A 25,907-nucleotide genomic window follows, 5' to 3' on the forward strand; every position below is an offset into this window, starting at 1 on the left:
TTCAGATCTTAACTGTGTTGGAGGTACCTATTTACCTAAATAGCATTATGAAACTCTAACAGGAAGCCATGAAGCTACCCTGGAAATCTTGATCTCCCTAAGACTAGGAAGAACATTGAGGGCCCATCTAGTTATGAGAGTTCACATTAGATTAGGATGAGTGTCAGACAACAATCTTTCCTGCATCTTGACAGAGAAGCTTCTTAGCTGAAGTATTCCCTGATTAATGCCTCCCATAGGGAATGGATTCTAGCCATTCTTTTTCCCTCCTCTTCCCCCTCCTGAAAGTACAAGAATAGTTGCTGGCAACTGGTGAACAAGTGCTGGTTTGGATAATGTCTTAGGTGTGACTTCCAATTTACCTGTTAGGGTCTTTAGTGCTGGGAATTACAAAGACACATTCTCTCTTGCAGAAGGTTTTTTCTATCCAAGCTTTCTGTCCCTGGAAGAGAAAGAAGTGAAAACTAGACCAATATAGTCCCACACAATCATCAGAGTTCATTCTTTTACTTAAAAAAAAAATCATTAACAGGAAGTCTGACCAAAACATCTGAATAGACACCTTCAATAATGGTGGATGCAACTCTTTAAGAATCTTTTTCAGAGAAATGGCTTGGAAGTAGGTATTCATGGTTTCCATAGGGCTACAAAACCTAGGCTTTGCATGCAAGTCAAAGTCTGCAAAGGGGGCATTATGCCGTCCTGAGCAAGCCAGTGCCCAGACAAGCCCTGGTATAAATGTGAGTTACTGGAAAAGCCAACAAAGTCTTCAAGCATCCGATCAGGACTTTGTCTGCTATCAAGAACCTCATCTTCTTTGGACTTCCAGGCACCCATACACCATAGTAATTTTACAAGTGGACTCTCTAACTGGTGCTCAGATTCACTGAATGTTATTTTTATCATTAAAAATATTGAAGGTTGTGAAGAAATGGGTACTTATATAACATGGCTGCTGGAACTAGAAGTTGGTACAACCTCTAACAAGGGCAATTTGGCAATAATATCAAAATTACAAAGCATATACCTTTTGACCATTTAGTATTTTACTCTATCAGTATCCCTGAATACATGCAAAATGACACATATTCATTTATTTATTGCAACCACTGTTCATGATATCAAAAGACTGGACATCACCTACTATCAGTAGGGGATTGTACCTGTGTTATGGAACAATCATCAATAGAATTCTCTGTGGCTATTAAAAAAATAAGACTTTCTCTCTGTATCAATAGGAAATGATCACCAAGCTATAGTAAGTAAAAAAGTAAGACATGGAATAATCTCTTGGGTATTGTCATTAAAGTTACAGAGAAGAAATATTAATATGAAAACACACTTGCTTGACAATAGACATAATATACTGGGAAGGGCTCACAAGGAGTAGCTAACATGGTTCCCTCCAAGAGATGGGATCTGGAGGCCTGGGGAACATGGGTGATGGGTGAAGAGGACACACCTTTTAAATTCTTGAGAAAGACTTTATTACTTTTAAAATTTTTTGGTGTTTATCTATTTTTGACAAAGAGCCAGAGCACAAGCAGGGAGGGGCAAACACAGGGGGAGGAAGAGGGAGACACAGAATCTGAAGCAGGCTCCAGGTTCTGAGCTGTCAGCACAGAGCTTGACGTGGGTCTCAAACTCACGAGCTGTGAGATCATGACTTGAGCTGGAGGCAGACACCCAACCGACTGAGCCACGCAGGTACCCCGAAAAAGACTTTATTTTTTAAGAGCAGTTTTAGTTTATAACAAAACTGAAACGGTGGTAGAGAGAGTTCCCATATACACATGCCCAGACTCCATAATTATCAGCATTGTCTACCAAAGTGGTACCTTTGTTACCAAAGTTGAACCTACATTGACTATTCATAATCACCTAAAGTCCACAGTTTACTTAGGGTTCACTCTTAATGTTGAATATTTTAGGGATTTGACAAATGTATAATGACATGTGTTCACCACTATAGTATCATGCAGAATAGTTTTATTGCCCTAAAAATCCTCAGTGTTCTGCCTATTTATCCCTATCTTACCCCACCTCCTGGCAACCACTCATCTTTTTATTGTCTCCATAGTTTTGCCCTTTCCAGAATGTCCTATAGTTGGAATCATACATATTCAGCCTTTTCAGACTGGCCTCTTTCCCTTACTAATATGCACTTAAGATTGCTCTATGCCTTTCCATGGCCTGACAGCTCATTTCTTTTTAGTGCTGAGTAATATTTCATTGTCTGGATGAGCCACAGTTTATTTATCCACTTACCCACTGAAGTTGGTGGCTTCCAAGTTTTGGCAAACATGAATAAAGATGCAATAAATGCCCACGTGCAGGAACTTATATTTTTCTCTTTAAAATTTTGGGTTTTTTGGAGTGCCTGGGTGGCTCAGTTGGTTAAGCATCTGACTTCAGTTCAGGTCATGATCTCATGGTTCGTGAGTTCAGGACCCATGTCAGATTCTGTGCTGACAGCTCAGAGTCTGGAGCCTACTTTGGATTCTGTGTCTCCCTCTCTCTGTCTGTCCCTGCTCATATGCTCTCTCTCTCTCAAAAATAAATAAATATTAAAAAAATTAAAACTTTGGGTTTTTCTTCCTTTAAAATTTTGAATTATATAAAGGTATTACCTATTTAAAAATATAGAAAGTTTGCCTGAAATGAAAATCTAAAATAAAACAAGTTTTTAAAAAGGGAAAAAAACCCTCTGCCACTCTAATAATTAGCTGTTGTCATTTTTCATTTCCTGACCTCTCATTCACCTACATCCATTTGTTGAAGATTTTTTTTTGTGCAAGGTGCTGTGTGAGTGCTTGGGGACTTCAGAGGAGAAGCATTTGGGGTGCTTGGGGACTTCCAGGGCAAGCTGGGTCACCACCCCCTGCAAGTGTCAGAGGATGTGATGCCCGCACATGTGCTGAAGGAGGTTGGCAGTACGGGGTGGCTTTGTAGAGCTGAGCGAGGTAGGAAGGAAACCTGTCCACCTTACCGGGTGCCAACATCCTTCCCTGTGTCTCCTTGAGGCCTGGCTCAATATGTGTTGTGATATTTGTGTACGTGTGATGTGTGTGCTTGTGTGATGTATTTGTGCGTGTGTGCGATGTATGTGTGGTGTGTGTGTGTGTGTGTGTGTGGTCTGATGTGTGCACATGTGTGATGGTGTGCATGTGAGTGGGTATGATTATATGTGTGATGTGTGTAATATGTGTGGTGTGTGCTATGCATGTGGCATGTGTGCTATGTAAAATGTGGTGTGTATATAACGTGTGTGTATCTCTGGGGGGGGGGGGCAGACACAGGGAAATGGAGCGACCTAGCTTGTGAAACCTGGAGAATCCTGAATCAGATCTTGGAGAAACTGCAGAGGACAGAGCCTCATGTTCGTGGCCACTCTCCCACAGTCTCTAGAACGAGCGTCACAGTGTGACCTGTGACCTGTGACCTGAGGGTGTTGTGGCCCTCACCCATCTGGGCAGCAATTCCAATTTAGGGGTTCCCTTGTGTCCATGGATGCTGTCTCCTCAGAGCGTGCCGGCAATGACCACTTGTCACACACGCCCTTCTCGATGAGGTCATATCAAGGCCCCAATGCCACTTTCGTTGCTCCACAGATAGTCCTGGCCCCGGTCTTAGTCATGCTGAGACAGTCTGATCAGGGTTTTCATCCTTCTGGAAGGACCTATGTTTCCCCGAGCCTTTCTGGGAAGGTCTTAAGAGTCAGATGGTTACTTGGCTTCTTTTTGAATAACAGGAATGATTATAATTCAAAACCTTCCCAAGGGGCCTTCAGAAAGCAACACTACACCTTTGTCTCCAAGTAATTTAATGACTGCTTGAAAACCACATCACTAATGAGAGGAAAGTGGCTGCATTCTCTCAATGGAAAAACCTCAGAGTGGTGAGCCCCTGAAGCCCAGGTCCCAGCCCTTCTCCTGTGGAGTGTTAGAACAATCCAGGGCAAAATGGCCAAGCAGAGCATTTGCTGTCTGGAAAGAAAATATGTTTCCCCTCTTGCACATCACTCCTCACTTCCCAGAGAAGCTGGGAGAGCATACTCGCCCCCCTTTTTAAAATAGAGTTCATATTGTTTGGACTATATGCCTTCAATTAAAGACAATAAGAGCTCTAACAAATACTGAACTCCCATGAGTAGGCTAGGTTTTCACAGAGACATAGGATAGCGATTCTGAAATTACTTTCTGTATTCTAGGACAGAACAAAGAAATCAATATATTGTGGATAATGGGGGCTGGGTTTCTCATTGTTGGAGAAGGGTTACAAGCATGGAGAGTGGGGAAGATTAGAACGAATCCCTGGAGCAGTGGACTGAAATTGAAATGATTAGTGTGTACCCATGATTTGTAACATGTAGAGAGATAGATACAAGACCAGTTAGAGGCAGGTGTGGTCCCTCCTTCTCTCCCTCTCTCTCTCCACACACACACATACACACATACACACACACAAGTATACATAACATATTGTATTAGTTATCTATTGCTTAATATAACAAATTGTCCCCAAACTCGGTGCTTAAAACAATAAAATTTATTACCTCACAGTTTCTGTGGACCAGGAATTGAATGTGGCATATCTGGGTACTTCTGACTCTGTCTCTCCCAGGGATTCAGCCAAGCTGTGGGTGGGGCCATCGTCTCATCCAAAGGGAATCCAGTGGGGAGCACCCAGTCCTAGCTCCCTTATGTGGCTGTTGCCAAGATCTAGGTCCTCTCAAGGGTTTTGGGCCCAGCACCTCAGTCAGTTCCTTGTCATGTGAGCCTCTCCACAAGGAACCTCACAACATGGTGGGTGACCTCCATCAAAGTGGGGAGTGCAAGAGTCACACAAGAGAAGCCATGGTCTCTTTACAACCATGTATCTGAAGTGATATCTCTTTAGCTGTATTCCATGCATTAGAAGAGTCTCCCATTCTGGCTGCCCACAATCAGCCAGAGAGGACTACTATAGTGTAAGTGAACACTAAGCTTTTTCTCTTGTAATGTGAGTGCCTGACATTCAGCTTTTGACTGTTGAGGCATTCATGTCAAAGACATCCATCTCGAGTAAATATACTGCCGGATATACGACACAGCTACTAACAAAACAGCCAAATAAAGAACTAGGCTGCCCCCGCTCACCAAGCTCCCTCTTTCAGAAAGTGCTGGTTAACCTAGAGAACTGACCCTTGCCCTTCCTGTGCCCTAATACCTGCTCTCATGCCTGAAATTCACCATAAAGAGTGAACCCTCGAAACCTTAGACACCCCACCCTTGGACACTAATAAAGGCAGAGTTCTGGATCTGCTATCTCTATCTCTACTTGCGTCCTTGCTATGTAGCCCTTGGGTATGCCACGTACACTCAAGGCTTGTGAGTAATAAATCTTGTTCCTCAGAGTTTCCTGCTAGTTTTTGCTGAAGTACATCTTGCAGTCATAATAAGAATTACAGGGCTGGTCCAGCCACAACATTAGTTCCACAGGGGGAGTCTCTGTGGAGGTTCGCTGTGAATAACACAGGTTCTGGTGAATGCCTCAGTCATTCCTAGCCAAGAGCATCACTAGCAGTAGGCTGGGACCAACACAACAACTACAAAGGCGTAAATACCAGGAGGCTAGGGTCTTTGGGGTCGTATGCCTACCACATATGCACACATATGTCTGTACATGTACACATTCATGTATTTCCTGGCTCTATCCACTGAAAGGGCGTACCACCAACGAGTATATTTAGTGCTCAAATGTTGGCTTCTAAATATTGTTCTCCACTGAAGCGAACTGGGGCTTCTTGGAGAAATGACTGTATCCAAGACTGGAGCAGGGAGAGTACAAGAAGGACCTGGAACATCTTGTTTAGCCAGTAAGTGTTTACTTTTGATGTGGGAACTTGCCAAAAGAACACTGAAGCCACTTTGAAGCGACTCTCACTGGCTTTATCTGGGATAATTGAGCATGAAAATAAGTACTTACAATAATGAAGTACAACCTTTTGACTGAAATAAGAGCCCATGGACCCACACTGGTATAAATCCATACATAATTCAATACATAGGGGTGATGGGAACGCTCTTTCCTCCAGTAGTCAGTCATTTAATAAATACAGAAGGAATGATGGACGTAGAAAATCTCCATGTGGCAACTATCACGCATGTTTATGAATGCTAAAAGTAGTGGGTAAAAGTTTGAAGAGTAACAGTACACTTACATAATCTCATATATCTCCCACAGGTATTTACTAATCATAAAGAGGAAATTAGTGGCTTGACAGTGGAGAAATTTGGGGAACACCACCTAAAGCCAAGTGAACATCACCAGTAATGGAACAAAGATTCACCATGAGCCTCCCAATAAAATGCATGAGAGATAAAAATGCCAAAAATGCATAACTTGAATCTAAGCAGGAGGAACCTCAGATAACCCAAACTGAGGGGCATCCTACAAAATAACTGACTCATACTCTGCAAAAATGTCAAGGTGACCAGGAAAGACTGGGGGATGGTTCTAGCTGTTGTGGAAAGGCACGACGGTGAAATGCCCTTCCACCTCTGTGCCCTGCCCTCTAGACCTCATTCCCTCTCAGCTCCTCCCCCTGCCCCGTCTTTAGGCCCCGCCCCCTGCCCCTGCTAGGCCCTGCCCCCTCTGCCTGTCCCCTAGGCCCTCCCTCTCAGCGCCCCCTAGCACAACAAACCAGTCAGTGGGCACTTCCTAGGAAACCCAGGGGCAATGCAGTGTGGGCAATCAGAAAACCAAGGTCCAGCTCCTGAACAACTAGGCTTAGGTCCCACATCATCAAAAGGGGGAAATACCACCTGCCCTACAGGATTTAATATGCAGAGGTGGATGAAGAACTTGGAAAGCAGCAACGTGCTTCTTGTTTTTATTAATGTCTGTTCTGTCTCAGGCAGCATTTAAATGCCTCCATCAAGGAGTGCCCCCCTCCCCCATCTCCTTTACATGCAGGTGCAGGGCATCTGTTGCCCTGAGGGAGTATTGGCCCACACCTTACCCTCAAACTTGGGAGGGGGCCTTTTCAGAGTGCCAAACCCCAGCCCTTGGAGCCCTGGGCAAGAACAGCAGCTGGCATCCACAAAATGGCCCCATTTCTCTCTGCTTCACCAAAAATCTTTTCTTTTTTTTTCCTAATGAATATGCTAGCATGTGACTAACATACTTTCCCTTGGGGAAAAAAGTGCTATACTTTAAATATCAACTACTGATTTTTTTAAAAAAAGTTTAGTCCTGAAGAGCATCCTCAGTTCAAAATTCCAAGTTCCTGCTGAGTCTCCAGAAATATTCTAGAATCTTCTGAGGATAAACAAAAGATACAATAGCCACTCTTTGCCTGCAGTCTCTCACAGTGTTTTGGCCTGTACTCAAATGTCCCCTCTTCAGGGAGGCTCTCTGGCTCCCCATCACACCCCCACCCCCTGCTCTCTGTCCTTCATACATTCCATCCCACTAACCTCCTCCCTCTCTTCCCTTCCCTCTCTCCTCCTACAAAAGCCATGGAAGCCGAAGCCCTGTTCAGTTCTCTGCTTTATCCCCAGTGCCTCCAGGAGTGCCTGGCAAAGAGGAGTTGCTCATTACCCTGTAATGACTAAATAAATCAATAAATCCCTCAGGTGGAGCATTTCCAGGGGGGCCCAGCTCTTATCAACCTGGCCTACCACAGTCTGGCCCCCTGGGCCCACACACCCCAGTGGGGTGCACACAGAGCAGAAGGAGGTAACCCAGGTCACCTGAGGAGACTCTGCTAATGGTGGGGAGGGGTTCAGCCTCCTGAATGGCTGGGAGTCACTGATGCAGGTGAAAGGCAATAGGTGGAGGACCCCTGCGTCAAACATTCCTCCTTCCCCTCCCGCCTCTGCTACCAGGGCTGAGTACCGCCAAGGTAACAACAAAGAGCCATGGAATCTTACAAAGGGCATCCTTGTGAAATGAAAGAAGAGCAGAGCCTCCTGTGGTTCATTTATAGACCCTTCAGATCCCCCCTGTTGGGTCAGAGATGGTGCCCACTCATCCAAAATATTCCTGCCCATCACAAATGGTTATTATTATTTTTTTAAGATTTATTTTTGAGAGAAAGAGAGAGAGTGCAAGTGGGGGAGGGGTGTAGAGAGAGGGAGACAGAATCTGAGCAGGCTCCAGGCTCTGAGCTGTCAGCATGGAGCCCAACATGGGGCTTGAACTCACAAAATCAAGAGATCATGACCTGAGCTGAAGCCAGATGCTTAACCGACTGAGCCACCCAGATGCCCCTCAAATGGTTATTTAAGTGCTTTAGGGCCAGATAAGAGGAACACTAGCACTGAGGATTAAAATCCCACGTGCAGGAGTGCTCACTTACTGGAAAGTCTGTCTGTGAGGCCCAGTGAGGAGACACAGAGGTGGTGCCACCATCATGCTCCCCAAGCCCCTTGAGCTGCCCAAGTCCATGTGTGGGTCACATGCAGCCCCTCCCTGCCCCCATTTCATCTCTGAAATGGGAACTGCTTTGCATACTTTCAGCCTCAGCTGGGATAACACCTGTACAGTATCTGGGAGGTACTAGATATAAATGGAAATCCTGGTCATTAGTTTTATCACAGGATAGTAAGTTGCATGATGGAAATAGAGGCGGTATGCAGTCAAGCCTTCACCTGGTGGTTCAAAAACCACCAGGTGCCAGGAGTTCAGAGTGGGTAAAGTACGGGGAGGAAACTTCATAGTATGGGCAAGATTTGGACAGGTGGGCTGAAGACATTTGGGGACAGGGAATGGTGGGGTGAGTGGAACAGCATGTGTACAGCAGAGGGAGTGAGGATGCATGTGGAGAATAGGGGGGAGGGACGGGAACAGGGTGACTGAGGGCAAGAGGTGGTGCTGAGCAGTAGGTGGGTGAGGAAATGGAGGGAAGGGGGTGGGTTTCCCACCTCAGTGAGATGGGGATGGGCCATGGAGGGGCAGGAGGAGGCGCCCCCAGGAGATGAGTGTTTAGTGGGCGTTTCTCGTAGTAGTGAAGTGAAGGCAGAAACTAGGCTGCCACATCTTCATGTTCCAGGTGTTTTGTGAGTGCCGTCATGTGGCCAGTGTGGGGCTGGCTGGGTTCAGGGCTCTGAGCTGGGGGTGGAGGTGAGCCAGGTAGTCATGGCCCTACCCTCAGGGGGCTTCCATTGTGGCCAAGTAGCAAAGAATAGCAAACAAGGCAGCAGATAAACCAGAGCATTGCTGATTGTGGTAAGAACATGAAGGGAATAAAGAAGAGGGTGTGGTAGAGTATGGTGGTGTGCACGTGGGGTGGGGTAGGAGGCTTGTTAGATTGGGAAGTCTTGGCTGAACAGGCTATACATTTAAACTGTAAAGTGAAAGACCAGAAGGGAATTCTAGGGTGCTGGAACAGCATGTGCAAAGGCCCTGTGGCAGACAGAGCTGCAGGTGCTTGCTGAGGAGCATGGATTGGGTATGTGGCAGACTTTGGAACTGAAGATGCAGGTGGGACGTGTTCTGCACAGACTTTAGGTCACAGTAAGTGGTGGGCAGAGGGGCAGCATGAACTTATGGGGCTGGGTTATAGGGGAGCAAACGGGAGCCAGGATACCAGTAGGAAGACTGGAGTGTGGCCCACACCATGGGGATGACCCTCTAGGAGATGTGCAAGAGGAAGGAGGAGTCTGCAGGGGGACAGCTTTGAGAAGACTGAGGCTGGGGTGGGGTGATGGGGTGGGGGCTGGGAAGGGTGAGAGGGCTGAGGGGTGGGGGAGTGGGGCCTGTGGGAGGAGAGGGAGGCAGGAGACAGGGCCAGGACCGCAGGGAGTGGCGTTTGGCCTGGGCCAGCTGTGACTGATCCTGGGAAGTGGCTTCCAAACATAAGAGCTGGTTTACTGTTAGGCGAGTCTCTGTTTACTCAATGGCCCTGTTTCTTGGGCCAAAATTAACAGCAAACCCTACAGTGAAATGACTGATTTGTGGACCCATTTAGCCAAAGGAAACTGCCTATCTCCTGTATGTATTTAGAGCCAACGCCTCAAAACGCTCATCCCAGGGCTGCATGTGACCCACACGTGGACTTGATTTGACCCTTGTATAAAGAGAAGAATTCTCTGCTATTATTAACCCAGAGGGGGATTACATGTGAAAATCTGGATTTCTGGCTTCTCTGGAATGCCGTTGTGTGTGGGAACGCTGGTGGACGTTCCCGCACAGTGGTAGGTGGCTGTGGGTCCCCACACAGGGCCCCGACCTGCCCTTGCCTGGCTGCCAGGAGCACCTGTGGGCCTCACCTGGGGCAGCACCTGCATGCCTGGAAACTCTCCATCCCAGAGAACCAGACAACTTCCCCGCCAAAGCACTGGCACAGGATACCCATCTTCAGGCACACATAGATTAAAACTCCACAATTGTTCCTACTCTACCTGCCACCCACTCACCCCAGCAAGAAGGAGGCCTTGGGCCCCAACCCACAGGCCATTTCTGTGTGGTTTGGCTGATGCTCCTGCTTTGGCCAGACAAGGAGAGACTCTTGAGCTGGACAGACCTCGCCTCATGGCCCCTTACAACAAAGAGAACCAGTAGGAGCCCCAGGTAAGGGCCCATGCTGAGGCTGCCCCTCAGGTGCTGGGCCTCAGTTTTCACATCTGTAGAGTAGGGATGATAACATGAGACTCGAGTTATAGTGCTTGGGAGAACCTCAAGATCTGATTTCCTGTGCTTTATCATCACCATCCCCTGGAGGTGACAGGGCTGGCCTGGAGGAAACGCTGGGGGGGTCATCAGAGCCCCCGCCTCTCCTTGGCCAGTGTTCCCTCTTCCCCAGACTTCCAACCCTCTTCTATCCAGGGGCCCTTCCTGGGACAATGTAACGTGATCCTCCAGACTGGAGCCCGGGAGCAGAGCTGGGTCTTTAGGCCACCTTTTCCTTTTTCCTTTCCTTTCTTTCTTTCTTTCTTTTTTTTTAAGTTTTTTAAAAATTATTTTTGAGAGAGAGAGAGAGAGAGAGAGAGAGAGAAAGCACAAGCAGGGGTGGCACAGAGAGAGAGAGAGAGAGAGAGGGAGAGAGAGAGGGAGGGAGTCCCACACAGAATCTGAGGCAGGCTCCAGGGTCTGAGCTGTCAGCACAGAGCCTGATGTTGGGCTTGAACTCACGAACCTCAAGATCATGACCTGAGCCGAAGTCGGATGTTCAACCGACTGAGCCACCCAGGCACCCCCCCTTTTTACTTTCTTTTTACTATAATTCACATCCCCTAAAATTCATCTTTTAAAATGTGCAGTGCGTGGCTCAGTCGGTTAAGCATCTGACTTCGGGTTAGGTCATGATCTCACGGTTCATGAGTTCGAGCCCCACATCGGGCTTTCTGCTGTCAGCACAGAGCCTGCTTCAGACCCCCCTCTCTCTCTGCCCCTTCCCCACTTGCGCACTCTCTCCATCTCTCTCTCAAGATGAATAAATAAACTTCAATAAACAAATAAATTTTAAAAATGTGCAGGGTTTTTTTTGTTTTGTTTTTGTTTTTTTGTTTTTTTTTTATATCCCCAAGATTGTGAAACTGCACTAACACCAGAGCATCTGCCATCCCTAAAGAAAAGTCCTTTACTTATTAGCAGTCATTCCCCAGCCCCCACAGCCCCTCAGTTCTGACAACCACGAATCTGCTTTTTGTCTCTATGGATTTGCCTCTTCTGGGCATTTTATATAAATGGAATCATACAATACGGAGCCTTTTACGGCTGGTTTCTTTCATTTAGCAGAATGTTTGCAAGGTTCATCATGTTGTAGCAGGTGTCTGGGCTTCATTCCTTTTTATGCCTCAGTAATATTCCATTGCAGGAATTCATCAATTTATGGACATCTGGGTTGTTGTCACTCCCTGGCTATCGGAAAGAGCACTGCTCTAAAGACATTTCTCTTTTTAGAGGGAATACTAAATAAAGCCAGGAAAAAAAGAAGCAAATGTATTAACTTGTCAGCTTGTGTTTGTGGTAGGGGAATCAGAATTTTTTCCTCTAATTGCTTCATCATTTATATCATGTTTTTAATTTTCTAAGGAAAAATATAACTGATTTTAAAAAGAAAATAAGAAAAGTGGCACCTGGGTGGCAAGGTTGGTTCAGTGTCTGACTTTGGCTCAAGTCATGATCTCATGATATGTGGGTTCAAGCCCCACATGAAGGCTCTGTGCTCACAGCTCACAGCTGAGACCCTGCTTCAGATTCTGTGTCTCCCTCTCTCTCTGCCCCTTCCCTGCTCTCTCTCTCTCTCTCTCTCTCTCTCAAAAATGAGTAAACATTAAAAAAATTAAAAACAAGAAAAAAAGAAAATGAGACTGTGCCCATGGTACCTGGCCGGTGTTCAGAGTCTCTGAGCCCAGGGTCTCCCAACTGTAGTGGGCTCCAAGGGGCCAGCCTCATGGTAACACCTTTGATGTTTCAGCGGCATCACTAATTTTGTAATCTTCCAATAACGCAGCAGATTCCCCTTCCATCATCTTTGATTTATGCATATTTTAAGCTGTGATTGCAAATAATGGAGCCCTAGGACACATCTTGAATGGTAACTAGTAGTTTAATTCAGAATTTAAAAAGGTTATCTGTTTTTCTACACTTGTAGAAAAAGTTGCAATGGACTGAATGTTGGTGTTCCCCCAAAATTCACATGCTGAAATACTAACCACAGTGTGAGGGTATTAGGAGGTGAGGCCTCTGGGAGGTGATTAGGTTAGGAGGTTGGAGCCCTAATGACTTGGATTAGTGCTCTTACAGAATAGACCCCAGAGTGTTCCCTTGCTCCTTCCACCATGTGAGACAGCTATCTGTGAACCAGGAAGGGGTCGCCTGACATCAAATCTGCAGGTGCCTTGATCTTGGACTTGCCAGCGTTCCTGTGAGAAATTAAGTTTATGAGCCTCCCAGTCTATGACATTCTATTATAGTAACCTGAATGGACAAAGACAAAAGCCTTGCCAGAATTTGGTGTATGGATTTCATCAAAATTGGGTTTTCCTGTTAAAATGTGAGCAGACACCCATTTGCTTTCGGAATGATCATTTTTGATGCAGTCAAACCACGTAAGACAAGGCCTTAATTCAAAGTGGTGCTGTCCAGATGCCGGATACACTTCTTACAGGTGCTACCTGCCAGGCTGACCTCACCTTAAGTGAGGGGGTTGCTGACATTGGATGGAATGCAGGGTGGTTATTAGCCCTGAGCAAGTGCAAATAGTCAACTAGGAGGAAAAACCAAAGCAAAACAGAAGAAAAGAGGAGCACATCAGAGCAATCCAGATACTTAATTATGCAGCTAGGCCAGCCACACAGGCAGCAGCTGGGCTTAGGGTACTGAGACTGATATGGGCTCCTCATTTTTACCATTGACAGGAAAGACCTTCAGGTCATACAGATGCAGCAAAAGACCCCAGGCGCAGAAGGATATTTCAATATCCTGGAATGAAGGCCTGTGGGACCCACTCCCACATCCACTTATCTTGGACCATTTGAAGGAGGAGAGGAAATAAAAATGGGCCCTTTGTTGGGATATCGAATTCTCCCGCCCTCCAGACAGCTGTGCTGGTCACCAATGAGGATCAATGCACAAGGTACATGGGCAGTTTGTATTCCAGCTGAGGGCTCTCCACTGAGCCTAGAAAAAAAGGGGTGATCAGGACCTCAGGTAAGATGATGGGTTGGCAGGGGGAAATGAAGGGAGAGAAGGGAAAGTGGCCAAGGTCAGCTTCTAGCCCCAGCCCCAGGCAGAACCATTTGAGGGGAGAGCTCCTGAAAGTCACATGTCCATATGGATGTCAGCTCTCTCTGCTCCCCATTTTCAGGATCACATACAGGTAAGCCAGATGGGCACTTCTAAACACAAGCTGTGCTTCACAGATGTGAGTGGCCTCACAGATGTGAGAGGATGGGACTCAGCGGTGGGCCGTACTTTTTTTTGGATCATACTTTTGAAGGAGGTTGCCTTACTCTGTGGATGGGGGAAGCCACAGTTTCTGGGTGCCAGGGCCTGCACCACTCTCCTTGCCTCTTTTTTTTCAGGTGCCGGAGACCTATGCCTGGTAGGTGTTCAGGTGAGGGTTGCTACCTGTCCTAGAATGGGCCACTGGGTCCTGAGTGGAGCCAGGTCTCCTCCCTATCTTTTCCCCTCTATCCCTGCTCCTTGATAGAACCTAGCCCAGAAACTTGCTTCTAGAAAGGGGTCCACAGGGTCTGTGCCTGTGTTCTTCAAAGATGGTGCAGGGGAAGTGGTTAAAAATGTAAGTATCTGGCAATTCTGGAACAGGAGGAAATATTTGCAAATCATATATCTGATAGAGAATCAACATCCAGAATATGTAAAAAACAAACAAACAAACAAACACAAAAACCTACAACTTAACAATAACAACAACAGTAAATATCCCGATTAAAGATGGGCAGAGGACTGGACTAGCCATTTTCCAAAAAAGACATACAGATGGCCAACAAACACATGAAAAGATGCTCAGTGTCACTAATCATTAGGGAAGGTAAGTCAAAACCAGAGAGATATCACTTCACACCATTAGGATGGCCACGATTGAAAACACACACACGTAACAGAAAATAAAAAGTGTTCGTGAGGACGTGGAGATATTGGAACAGTTGTGCACTATGGGTGGAATTTTAAAATGGAGCAGGGGCACCTGGGTGGCCCAGTCGGTTAAGCGTCTGATTCTTAATTTCAGCTCAGGTCATGATCTCATGGTTCATGAGTTCAAGCCCCACATCGGGCTCTGCACTGACAACATGGAGCCTGCTTGGAATTCTCGCTCTCCTCCTCTCTCTCTGCCCTTCCCCCCCACTCTCTCTCTCTCAAAATAAATAAATTAATAACCCTTTTAAAATGAAGCAGATGTTGGAGCGCCTGTGTGGCTCAGTTGGTTAAGCATCCGACTTGGGCTCAGGTCATGATCTCACAGTTGGTGGTTCGAGCCCCACGTCGGGCTCTGCGCTGACAGCTCAGAGCCTGGACCCTGTTACAGGCTCTGTGTCTCCCTCTCTCTCTGTACCTCCCCCAGTCTCTCTCTCTCTCTCTCTCTCTCTCAAAAATAAACATTAAAAAGATTTTTTAAATTAAGAATAAAAAAATAAAATGAAGCAGATGCTATGGAAAACAGTTATGGTACCTCCTAAAAAATGAAACTTAGAATTACCATATGATCCAGTAATTCCACTGTGGAGCATATGCCCCAAAGAATTGAAAACAGAGTCTCAGGGAGATATTTATACACCTGTGTTCATAGCAGCATTATTCAAAATAAAATGTGGTTTACCTATATGAAGGAATATTATCAGTATTCAAAAGGAAGGAAATCCTGACACCTGCTACAATGTGGATGAACCTTGAGGACAGTACATGAAGTGAAATATGCCAGTCACAAAGGACAAATACTTGTATGAGGTGCCTAAAATAAATTTGTAGAGACAGGCACTAAGAGTGGTGGGTGCCGAGGGCTGAGGAGGGGAAATGAGGACTTAGTGTTCAATGGGTAGCGTTTCAGTTTGGGAGGATGAAAACGTTCTGGAGTAGATGGTGATGATGGCTGGACAGCAGTGTCAATGGACTCAATGCCAGTGAACCATACTCTTAAAAATGATTCAGATGGCAAATTTTACATCATGCGTATCTTACCACAACTAAATATAAATTAAAAAAAAAAAGATATCTAGGTTTCACTCCAGGCCCTGGAATCAGAATCAGGGTGTGAGAACCTGTATTTTAACAAGCTTTTGAGATCCATTGCCCATGCGGCCCTCAGCTTCCCACTGCTCTATTTGGGTCCTCCCAAGCCAGTCCTCTCAAGGAACTGCAAGTTCATGCTGTAAGGGAGATAAGTCACAGGAGATGTCTCTGATGTCAGTGCTGGCACCTGGACATCCAGGGAAGGAATCAGTGCTCAGAAGGCATAGCACTATTTGGCCTGCTGTGCCTTTCTTGGGTGATGGGCAGGGTGTCAAAAATTCAGTACCTAAGATAAATAGCACCTCATATAAAATTTTATTTTTTGATTAGTTTTTTTAAAGTTTATTTGTTTTGAGAGAGAGAGAGAAAGAAAAAAAGAAAGAGAGGGAGAATCCCAAGCAGGCTCCACACTATCAGTGCAGAGCCTGATGCAGGCCTCAAACCCTTGAACCATGAGATCATGACCTGAGCCGAAGTCAAGAGCCGGATGCTCAACCGCCTGAGCCACCCAGGTGCCCCATTTTATACAAAATTTTAAAAAGGTAAAATCAATGCCAAGAATCCCTTGTGATCACGATATCAACATTTTAAAGACAGGTTGTTGCTCGCTTTATGATCTTGCCTCGTTGTGCGAGGGTTGTTTCCGATCAGCTCACAGCTCTTGGGTTATGCAGCCAGCATGTCCCCACTGGGCAGTGTACGAGGGTTTACTGTGTGACAGGCCAGCACATTGGGCAGCGTGAGGCTTTTTATACAGTCATGTTTTTTGACTGTAGAGTTCTTACTTTTCCCACACAGTTTAAACATGAGGGGATATTTTGGTAAGTGTATATAGGACACTCATTGTTCTTTCTCCCACAGGCTCCAATATGGCTCAGCATGGTGCCCACAACAGGTCACTGGTAACCATGGCAGGTTGGCCCTCGCAGGCCCACACAGCGGCTGGAGGACAGTGGGGGAGGCCCGTGAGGAGTGTGACAGAGGACTTCAACTACCTCCATTTTGACCTTAGTTAGTACTTTCTAACTGATTAAGTTCTTCTTTCCAGCTTGTCTCTTAAGAGACAACTCAGGCAAAAGACCTGCTGGGCAAATCATCCCGTGATGGGAAGAGCAGTAAGTTCTGTCCTGATGCCAGCGAGCGCCCGTGTGTTTGACCCCAAGACAATGATGAATTGACCTTCACTGCCCACTTACACATTCCCACTGGCTTTTGTCCCACATTCTCCCTATTCTCCTTATATGTCCACGTTCTCTAATACCTGGAAGTATTTTCCGCACTTAGGAGACAGTCTTGGAGACTCTAGTCTGCTGTCTTCCTGGGGTTGGCCTCGCTGAAATAAATTCCTTTCTTGTTTCACCCACCACCTGCCTCTCTGCCTTTGGATTTTGCCAACAGGAAATGGCCAAAACTGGTCTATTTGGACCAGGTGCTCTTGCGCCCCAGTGCCCTGGTTACAAGTGGACCTGGCATCAAAATGAGAAAACACATTCTAGGGGGCCCGGTGGATATGGGTGGGAGCAGGCCTGGGAGTCACCCTGTAACATGGTCACCCATGGTCACCCACTTCATGGTCACATGAAGAGGTGCAGAGGCCACTGGCCTGGGCGATGATCCACCACAAGAACAGAGAAGCTTCAGCTATAGGGCCCCACACCCACCTCTCTAAGACCTGAATCTTGATTTGGAGCTCACATTTTCCTATTCCTTTCCTTTTAGAGATGGCCTCAAAAGCTTCATGCCTGGGGCACAGGGTGGGGATGGGCTGGTGGCATGGGGGGATGATGTGCGTTTTTTTCCTTTGCTTAGAATTTAAAACAAACAAACAACAAACCCCACAAGCATCCCTCAACTAATATATGCTCAATGGAACAATGACAAAGATTGAGAAGTGTCTAAATTGAGGGGCACCTGGGTGGTTCAGTTGGTTAAGCATCCGACTTTGGCTCAGGTCATGATCTCATGGTTCTAGAGTTTGAGCCCTGTGTTGGGCTCTGTGCTGAGAGCTCCGAGCCTGGAGCCTGTTTCAGATTCTGTGTCTCCCTCTCTCTGCACCTCCCCTCTTCTCTCTCTCTCTCAAAAATAAATAAACATTTAAAAAAAGGAGTGTCTAAATTGAAAAGTGATTCTCCCTCCTTCTCCCTCCAACCCCTAGCCTCCAGCAGTGACCCCCACTAACGGTTGCTGTGTGCCCTTCAGACATTCTCTCTTGTTTATTCCAACACACATACTCTTGTAAAGAACTTTTAAAAAATGACAGTTCAGTGATATTTGTGGGCATCTTCTTGAGCCCTTGTGAACTAGGGAAATTGAAGGGATCCTGGGAAGGCCTGCTCTTCTATTCATGTTAGGACCTGCACCCCCACCCTACACATGACTTAATGTAAGTCCTCCTTGTAAAGTCAAGGAGTTAATGATTTCTTTGGAGACTTCCAGCATGATGGATAACATCTAAGGAGTGACCGGTGAGGTTGTCCTGTACATTTTCCAAGACCACTGACTCCAGACACCATGACACCAAGACTCCTGGCTCCTGAGCACTTGTCCTTGCTTTGACCAGTTCCTGGATGCCTGAGAGAACACATACACCAGATCACCATCCTTAATAAATACCCCAGACCCCAAGCAAAGACAAGGCTTACTCTCCTTTCCTTCCTGAGTCTTCCAGACACTCTGTATTTGCTCTATGTTTTCAGTAAACTCTGCTCTCACTTCCTCTAGGCTTGCACTTGATTTCTCTCCTGTGGGAAGCCAAGGGCCCTCTTGGCTGGTCCTTGGACCTGGCCAGCCTGCATCAGTTGTACAGAGAGCTTCCTCACGCTTTACCCAGGTGCATGGGATTCCACCCTGTGGCACCACTAGGAGGCAACGCCTCCCTGGCATATTCCTCGTGGAGTCACACCCTGGAAAGAATCTTCCCAGTGGGCTTTACTATTAAAGTCTTTTCTTTGGGTTAAGGCTTTGAAGGTGGTCCCTAAAGTAAAAATACAATAAAAGGTGTGGTGGTGAGAAAAGGACTCTGGATTCTGTCATACTTGAGTCAGCTCCCAGATTCACTGTCCCTTTTCCTTTTTTTTAAGTTTATTTATTTATTTTGAGAGAGAGAGACAGAGAGAGAGAGAGAGCGCAGGAGGAGCAGAGAGAGAGGGAAAGAGAGAGACCTCCAAGCAGGTTCTGCACTGTCAGCACAGAGCCCGATGCAGAGCTTTAAACCTGTGAACCATGAGATCATGACCTGAACCAAAATCAAGAGTGGTACGCTTAACCAACTGAGCCACCCAGGCACCCCTGGACTCACTGTTTCCTATCTTTATGACCGTGGCCAATTTATTTAACTTTACTGAGCCTCGATTATCTTGCCTGTTAAGTGGGATTGTTGTAAAGATTAAACACAGTTTAGTGTGAAAAACCTCAAGCCCATTTTCTGGCAGAGATTGGTATTCAGTAAATAGTTTTTGAGTGTCTTAAGCATAAACTGAATGAAGTATAACAAGGGTAAGATTTTAGCTTCCGTTTAAATGCCCAGGGTCTTTCAGGTAAGGTCGGTGGGCGTTGGAATACATTGTTCTTAATTCCCCTGTCAATGGCAGAGGAAGCAGGAAGCCTGTGGGAAAGCAGGACTAAGAGTCAAGCCCAGGCCTGGCCAGCTGTCCCCAACATCAGGGACACTTTGATGAGACAGGGATCATTCCCTTCCAAACTCACGGCTCACTCACCAGCCCTTAAGAATGTCAGACACAAATCTTGGTTTGTGTTTTTCCAAGGTTTTCTTTTACCAGTGTTCTTCCTCCCTGGCCTCATAGCAGCTCTGTGCCGACAATATTATCTAAATCATGCTAAGTCGGTTTCCTGCGGCTCCTGGGGACCAGTGTGCACGCATTAATCGGCAAACACCTCTCATATTTCGGTAGTGCCTGTGCAGCAGATTGGCTAGTTTGCAATAGTCAACTCCCAGAGACTGAGAGCCAGGATGGGACAGATTTTGTTAGCTAAAATGCAAAGGGAAATTACTCAAATAAGAGGCCTAAGCGCTACTAGCAGAAGGGAGGTGGGGAAGGGGCATAAGCAGAGAAAACATGGGTTTTGTTTGGCAGAACCAACAGTTACAGCCAAGGAGACACCAAGAAAACACCAGCCAAGGTGTTTCACTCACCTGAGAGCCCCTTGCTAGATGGCTCTCCCCTGACAGCCCCTTATATGAGCCAGTTTGAGCCAGATTGGAGTTGAAGACTGCATAGAAGTGCCTCACCCTTCCTCCTCACCCCTGAGTTGTCCTGAAGTTACCTTTAGCTCATTATAATACTAAGATCTCCTCTTGTGGGTGGAGTTTTCCACCATTTTTTCAAACATACAATGTACACACTAGCATGTTGACAGTCTAGGAATTGACAGTCTTGCAGAATTGAACCAAAGTACCTAAGTAATAGGATATGCATACGTTCCTTAACGTATATGCAAGCTCCCCTCCCCTCCCCCTGATACACTGAAAAAAAGGTTTCTATACTAACTCCACAGGGAGATGGTGCTTTGAGAGCCATCTCCCTGTCTTCTCACCTGCAACAAATAATAAAAAGTTCTTTGCTTTCAACGGTTCCTTGGGTTGTGTTCAATATGCTGCACCCCAACTGGCAAACCCCTTGAGTCCTGTTACAATTCGAGGAAGGGGCAAGGGGTCTGGCAATGATGGGCACTCCTGCAGGGGCCACTCTGGGAGGTGAGGACTGGGGTGGGAGCAGCTGTGTAGATTTGGGTGGGGGGCTGGGTGTGAAGGAGGGAGCATGGCTGAGCATCCCAAATGGGGTTCTCATTTGCTGTGTTCTTCTAGATCTATGTGACCATTGTGGTCTGTAGTGACTCGTGACTCATGGCCAGTGTCTGGGCTGCTCATGTATTTATAGATAAGTGTTCCTACACACAGCTCAGCATTGAAAACTTGGGAGGGTTACATCAGAGGAAATATGTCTTCAGAAGTTCACTGGGACCTCTGTAGCCCCAGACCACCTTGTGTGACATGAGAGAAAGCCAGCATTTGTATATTTCACACTAGTAGCTTATGAAGCCCCATCACCTGGTAGGCTCTGCTGGTTCCAGGTGTACTGAGTGCACTTGGCCCTTGGGAGCTCCCAGGCAGATGCACTGGCATTGTAAAGTTGTGCATGGTGTGGAGGGACAGGGCTTCTCCCTGGGAAGGGACTTGCCAGGTGGGGAAAACAGGGAGGGAGCTCATCCTTGAAGCCTGAGGAGAATTCAGCTGGGCGCAGGAGCAAAGGGGAAAGGCGCTCTCAGAAGAGGGAACAGCAGAAAAAAGGCAGAGCCCCTGATCGTATTTCTCACTGTGGTCACGATGACTGCCACACTGAATTGAGATGCAGTGGCTGTTGGGGGGCAGAGGTCTACAGAGAGCACGTGCTCCCCTCACGGTGGTTTTAAATATGAGGAAACTGAGGCAGTGGAGGGGTTAGGGCTTTGGTAGGGACTCTGGGAGGTGAATGGGCACTAGGAGAAGAGACTGGGTCATGGTGAAGCCACCAGTCCTGGCTGGCCTCATGCCAGGCAGCTGGACTTGACTCCTGTGCACAGCCCTGTCCCTCATCACACATCTGTCTCCTCTGGCTGATTCCAAATGCTTTCTCCAAAATGGGCAGATGCTTCTGAGCTCCTCCTTTTAAGGAGGATAGAAGGCCTCTTAGCATCATCTGGAGAAGCAGAGCAGCCACATGCTTGAGTCTATCAATTCTATACTGGGGTTTACCCCCAAAATATGCTCATGCTCGTGTGTACAAGGAGACCCCACATGCATGTTCCCATTCATGAGATCCCCAACAAATAGCAACCCAGATGCCCAGTTGCAGTAGGACCTGTAAGTCCATCCCCACATATTCACATGAGGGAATATTACATGGCAACAGAAACAGACAAACCACATCATATGAATGGCTCTCCAAACATAACCCAGAGCAAAAGAAGCAAGTCTCCGAGGGGACACACAGTGTGAGTCTGTTTATATAAAGTTCAAAAGCAGAAAAAGCTAAACAATATATTGCTTAGGAATACAGATGAAGCCCAAAATAAAACAAAGCGAAACTCTGAAAGAATCCACAAAAAAACCCTGCTACAGCTAATAAGCAAAGTTAACAAAGTTTTGGGGTGCAAGATCATTAACCCAAAATCAGTTGTGTTTCCAAACACCAGCAGTGAAGAATCCAAAAAGGAAATTAAGAAAACAATCTCGTTGATGATAACATCCAAAAGAATAAAATATCTGGGAAAACGCTTAAACAAGGAGGTGAAAGACCAACACACTGAACACTATAAGACCTTTTGCTGAAGGAAGGAAAGAGGGTCTGAACAAATGCAAAGACACCCCATGTCCCTGGTTGGAACACTCAATCCCACACAGCTGGGGATGGATGGGGATGGATGGATGAATCTTCCCTTGCCCCCATCACCAGCTCCTCCCTGATTGGGAACCTGGGAATTGCCACAAGGGTCTCGGGGGCCCCCTCTGCAGCTCCCCCTCCTGACTCGCTTGCTCAGGAGGGCAAACTAGTTGGAAAACCAGTGTGTATAGGGCCTCCTTGACGTTACCTGAGAGCTCAGTCTGGTCTTCCCTGGCTGGGAGGGCGCAGACCAGCACCCATGGGAGAGAGGATTGGAAGACCAAGGCTGACCTCCCAGTACCCACCTGGCTTCCATGGGGAGCACGCTCTCCTTTTCAGTGGTCCTTTGCCACTCTTTAGGTGGACTTCCTCTCCTAGGACTCCCAGGACCTGGGAGGGTGCGCCACACTATTGGCGTGTGAACAAGGACTGTGTCCTTCAGGGGCTGTGATGTTGCTGAGGCCACAGGGGTGGGGAGGGACGCTGGGTGGCACACCAGTGGGAGTGAAGTTGATGTAGCTCAACATGATGCCTGTGGCAGCCAGCTCAAGAGCCAGGCTGCTGGGGCTGGTCCTTGCTCCTCTGCTCATTTGCTGTGACAGCACTTAGTAGACAACACCATATTAATAAAAGACAGTGTAATAGTAATTGTACAAAAAATAGGAGTTCGGGTCTTCATTGAGAGTTTTCTGCTGACCTCAGGCAAGATGCATGAGGAGCTTTGTTTGCTCATCAGCCTTTCTGGTCCTGCCCTGCCAACTGAGGAACAGGGAGCTCTCACCCATGCACAGCCCCGCCCACCGGAGAGATAGGCTGGAACCGTCAACATTTGAGCTGTAAAAGTGGGCATTTAAGAAACAAGGAAGGGTTAGCACAACTCCTCGTTTTTACATCTAAGAGAACTAAGGTCCAAACCCCAAGGCTGCCTGGTGGCTAAGGATCTGCTTCTCTCTCACAGACTCCTGGCAGCATGTTTTTGGAGGGGATCTGGGCAGTACCTGTCACGGGGTCAAGCAAACATACGCTTTGACCCACCACATCCACTTCTAGGGGTTTATTATCTGGAAACATTTTTACACATACAGAGGCACTATATGGATGTTTATTCCAATATATTTTGAACCAAGTGAAAAATTAGAAGCCTCCAATTTTTTTTTTCATCTCGATTAGGAAATTGTTAAACCATTGATGATAGATCCAACCATGGGCTGTGCAAGTATCAGATACTCTAAAGTAGAACTTTAAGTTCTAAAGTGTAAATGTCTTTATTATTAATTGTAAAAAAAAGTTGTACTAAGATCTTTCTGGTATGATCCAGTTGTACAAGAACAAACCTTGATATGCAAAGGTCTAGAGCTATGTTGCTCAACATAGTAGCCACTGGCTATATGCAGCTATTAAGCACCTGAAATTTGGCCCATCTTAACTGAGATATGCTGTGAGTTCAAGTATAAGACAGCAAACTACCATTTTTTATGTCTGATATTTGAGCTCAAAAAAAGTAGGGGAGTAGTATTTGGCCGAATTTTGAAGTACAAAACAAATGACATATCATTAATAAGATTTTTTTTAGTAATACCTACATGTTGAAATGATAATAGTTGGGATATGTTGAGTTAAATAAATTCTAAAATTAGTTTCACTTATTTTAACATGGCTTTCCTTTTTTAACACGGCTACTGTACAATTTAAAGTTATGTCTGTGGCACAGTTGACTGGGAGGCACTAGTTTAGAACAATACACATCAAACCATCAGGTGTGCTCAGCAGTGGGGCTGGGGGTGTTAGGACCTTCATCTGGCTCTTCTGCACTGTTGTACAACTTTATATATTTGTGTATTACCTCTCCAATGATTAACAGAAAAAAGATGCTGCTGCTGTGACTCCTGGCCAACATGCTTTCCACCTCATCATGCCTGACACATTTGCCCTCCCTAATACCCAATCTCTAGGGAGGGCCCATGGCCCAAGGAGAGAGGCCACCTGCTAATTCAGCATTAATTTTACCTTGGGTCATAGCAAGTGTGACCAACCCTTAAGGAATGAACACAGGACTTCCTGTCTCCCTGCCACGTTTACAGGGAGAGCAGACCAGATGGGGTGAGAGCCAGAAGCAGTGGGGGGAATGGGCAGGCACATAGCAACAAGAAGACCTGGCAGCTGGGAAGGGGAGAGCTGTGGGCTGTCATTAGCTTGTTTTCTTTAAGCTATCTCTAGCATTGGAAATGTATTCTTCCCCCTGACATAGATAGCAATTGAAGGCACAGTTTCTGGAAAATAGCAAGATAAATTGTGGTGTTTTCTGTGGGAGCCTGGGAAAATTGCTCCTGTTTGTGATGTGTGTCTGGGGCAATGAACCAACCATTTCCTGGACCCTGGTTGCTCCCAGTGGATTCTGTAATTCATTCACCGATTGCAGAGTCTAATAGAGCTAGAGAATGAGGGGCATAGCAGCCACCGACTGCCCGGGTCCCTTTGCATATCAGTGTGTCTCTGGCTACTACCTTTGTAATGGAGGTATTAAGATGTTGAACCTCATTAACTTCTAGGTTGTGGAAGAGGATCCGGGATTGGGTCCCATTATTCCCCTGGATGGCGGCCTCTATTTTCCCAGGTCCAGGTTTTGCGTGCATGATGTGCACAAACACGTGCACACACACACACACACACACAAATTAGAGGACATCTTGAAAACATTTCCAATCAAAGCAAAAGGGAGATTTCTAAAAATATCAAATGCTCCAAGTAAGAAGATTTTAAGTTAATGGAAAGTGTGTTTTGTTTTCACTTAGTTCAGTACGAAGATGACTAGCCACTTAAAATGCCTGAATATCATTCTGTTTCTTGTACTTATCAACTTTGCAAAGCAAATAAGTGGGGTTGCAAAGAGCCAAACCAAACAAAATTCCAGACTTCTCCTAGAAAATAACCAATAAAACACAAACAATTACAGCAAACGCTTTCAACATTAGTTGACGTTTCCAATTACATTTTCTGGAGCCTGAAATACACTGCAGACAGTGGCCAATTTATGCTATAAATACCATCGCAAATGCCATGAATTAAAACTGCTGCTGGGTAGCGTGCAGAAAGATATTTGGTGAAGATTGCCAAAGACAATCCTTCGCGAAATTCAAACCTGTCTGAAGTCCGCTCCTAGAGAGGCTGGTGTCCTTTTTAATTCCTCCCTAAATATTTAATTCAGACAGAGCAAATTTGTCATATATTTTTCCTCCCTACCTCTCTGCCCTCCTTCATTTTCAGTTCCTATTCCTGGTCAACCCAGGAATGACTCTTGTAAACATTTCCATTCTTCCCCACCTCTGCCCCTGCCTGCTCCTCATTATTTCTGCTACTTTTTGCTAAACTTAAAAAAAAAAAAAGGTATAATTTCTGGTAACAAAAGGAAAATGTATTTGTTATAGAAAATGATTAAAGTAAAAGAAGAAGAGGAAATATACAAATCTACCAAGGAATAAATAAACATCACCCATATGGCCTTCATCCTAGAATAACAACAGATAGACTTTCAGTATATTTCTAGGTGTTTTTTTTTCTGGGAACAGATTAGACGTGTGTGTGTGCGCGTCTGTCATGAAAAGCATGTTCATTCTGCACATTATCATTATACATTCTTCTCTGTCCTTTTGCAAGTAGCCACATTATATTTCATCCTGTGGATAGACCATGGTTTACGTGCCCAATCCTCAGTTTTGGACATTTGGGTTGTTCATGTGTCTCACTGTAGTAAACAATGCTATGTAAATCCTGGCCTACCTTCAGGATTCTTTCCTCAGAATGGATCCCTAGACGTAGAATTGTACTTGGGTGCATACTACTCAACTG

At 46.0% G+C, this 25,907-nt stretch overlaps 1 protein-coding gene across 10 annotated transcripts in view; it reads right to left on the reverse strand.

Moving 5' to 3' along the window:
- The window catches only part of TRPM1 (transient receptor potential cation channel subfamily M member 1), a 136,226-nt gene that overhangs the window by 69,215 nt on the left and 41,104 nt on the right, over nt 1–25,907 (reverse strand). For 5 of the 10 annotated variants that reach the window (XM_078448938.2, XM_078448940.2, XM_078448936.2 and 2 more), the window contains exons 2-3: nt 22,843–22,895; nt 363–442 (exon numbers count right to left, since the gene is read on the reverse strand). In XM_078448938.2, coding sequence (XP_078305064.2) covers nt 363–442; nt 22,843–22,895 — 133 coding nt within the window. Of the gene's footprint in view, nt 1–362; nt 443–22,758; nt 22,896–25,907 lie in introns of all 10 variants that reach the window. The other 5 variants (XM_060617874.3, XM_060617875.3, XM_060617876.3 and 2 more) reach the window with 2 other exon arrangements.

Source organism: Panthera onca, chromosome B3 (genome assembly GCF_046562875.1).
Source record: "Panthera onca isolate mPanOnc1 chromosome B3, mPanOnc1 haplotype 2, whole genome shotgun sequence".
Taxonomy (NCBI): Eukaryota; Metazoa; Chordata; class Mammalia; order Carnivora; family Felidae; genus Panthera; species Panthera onca.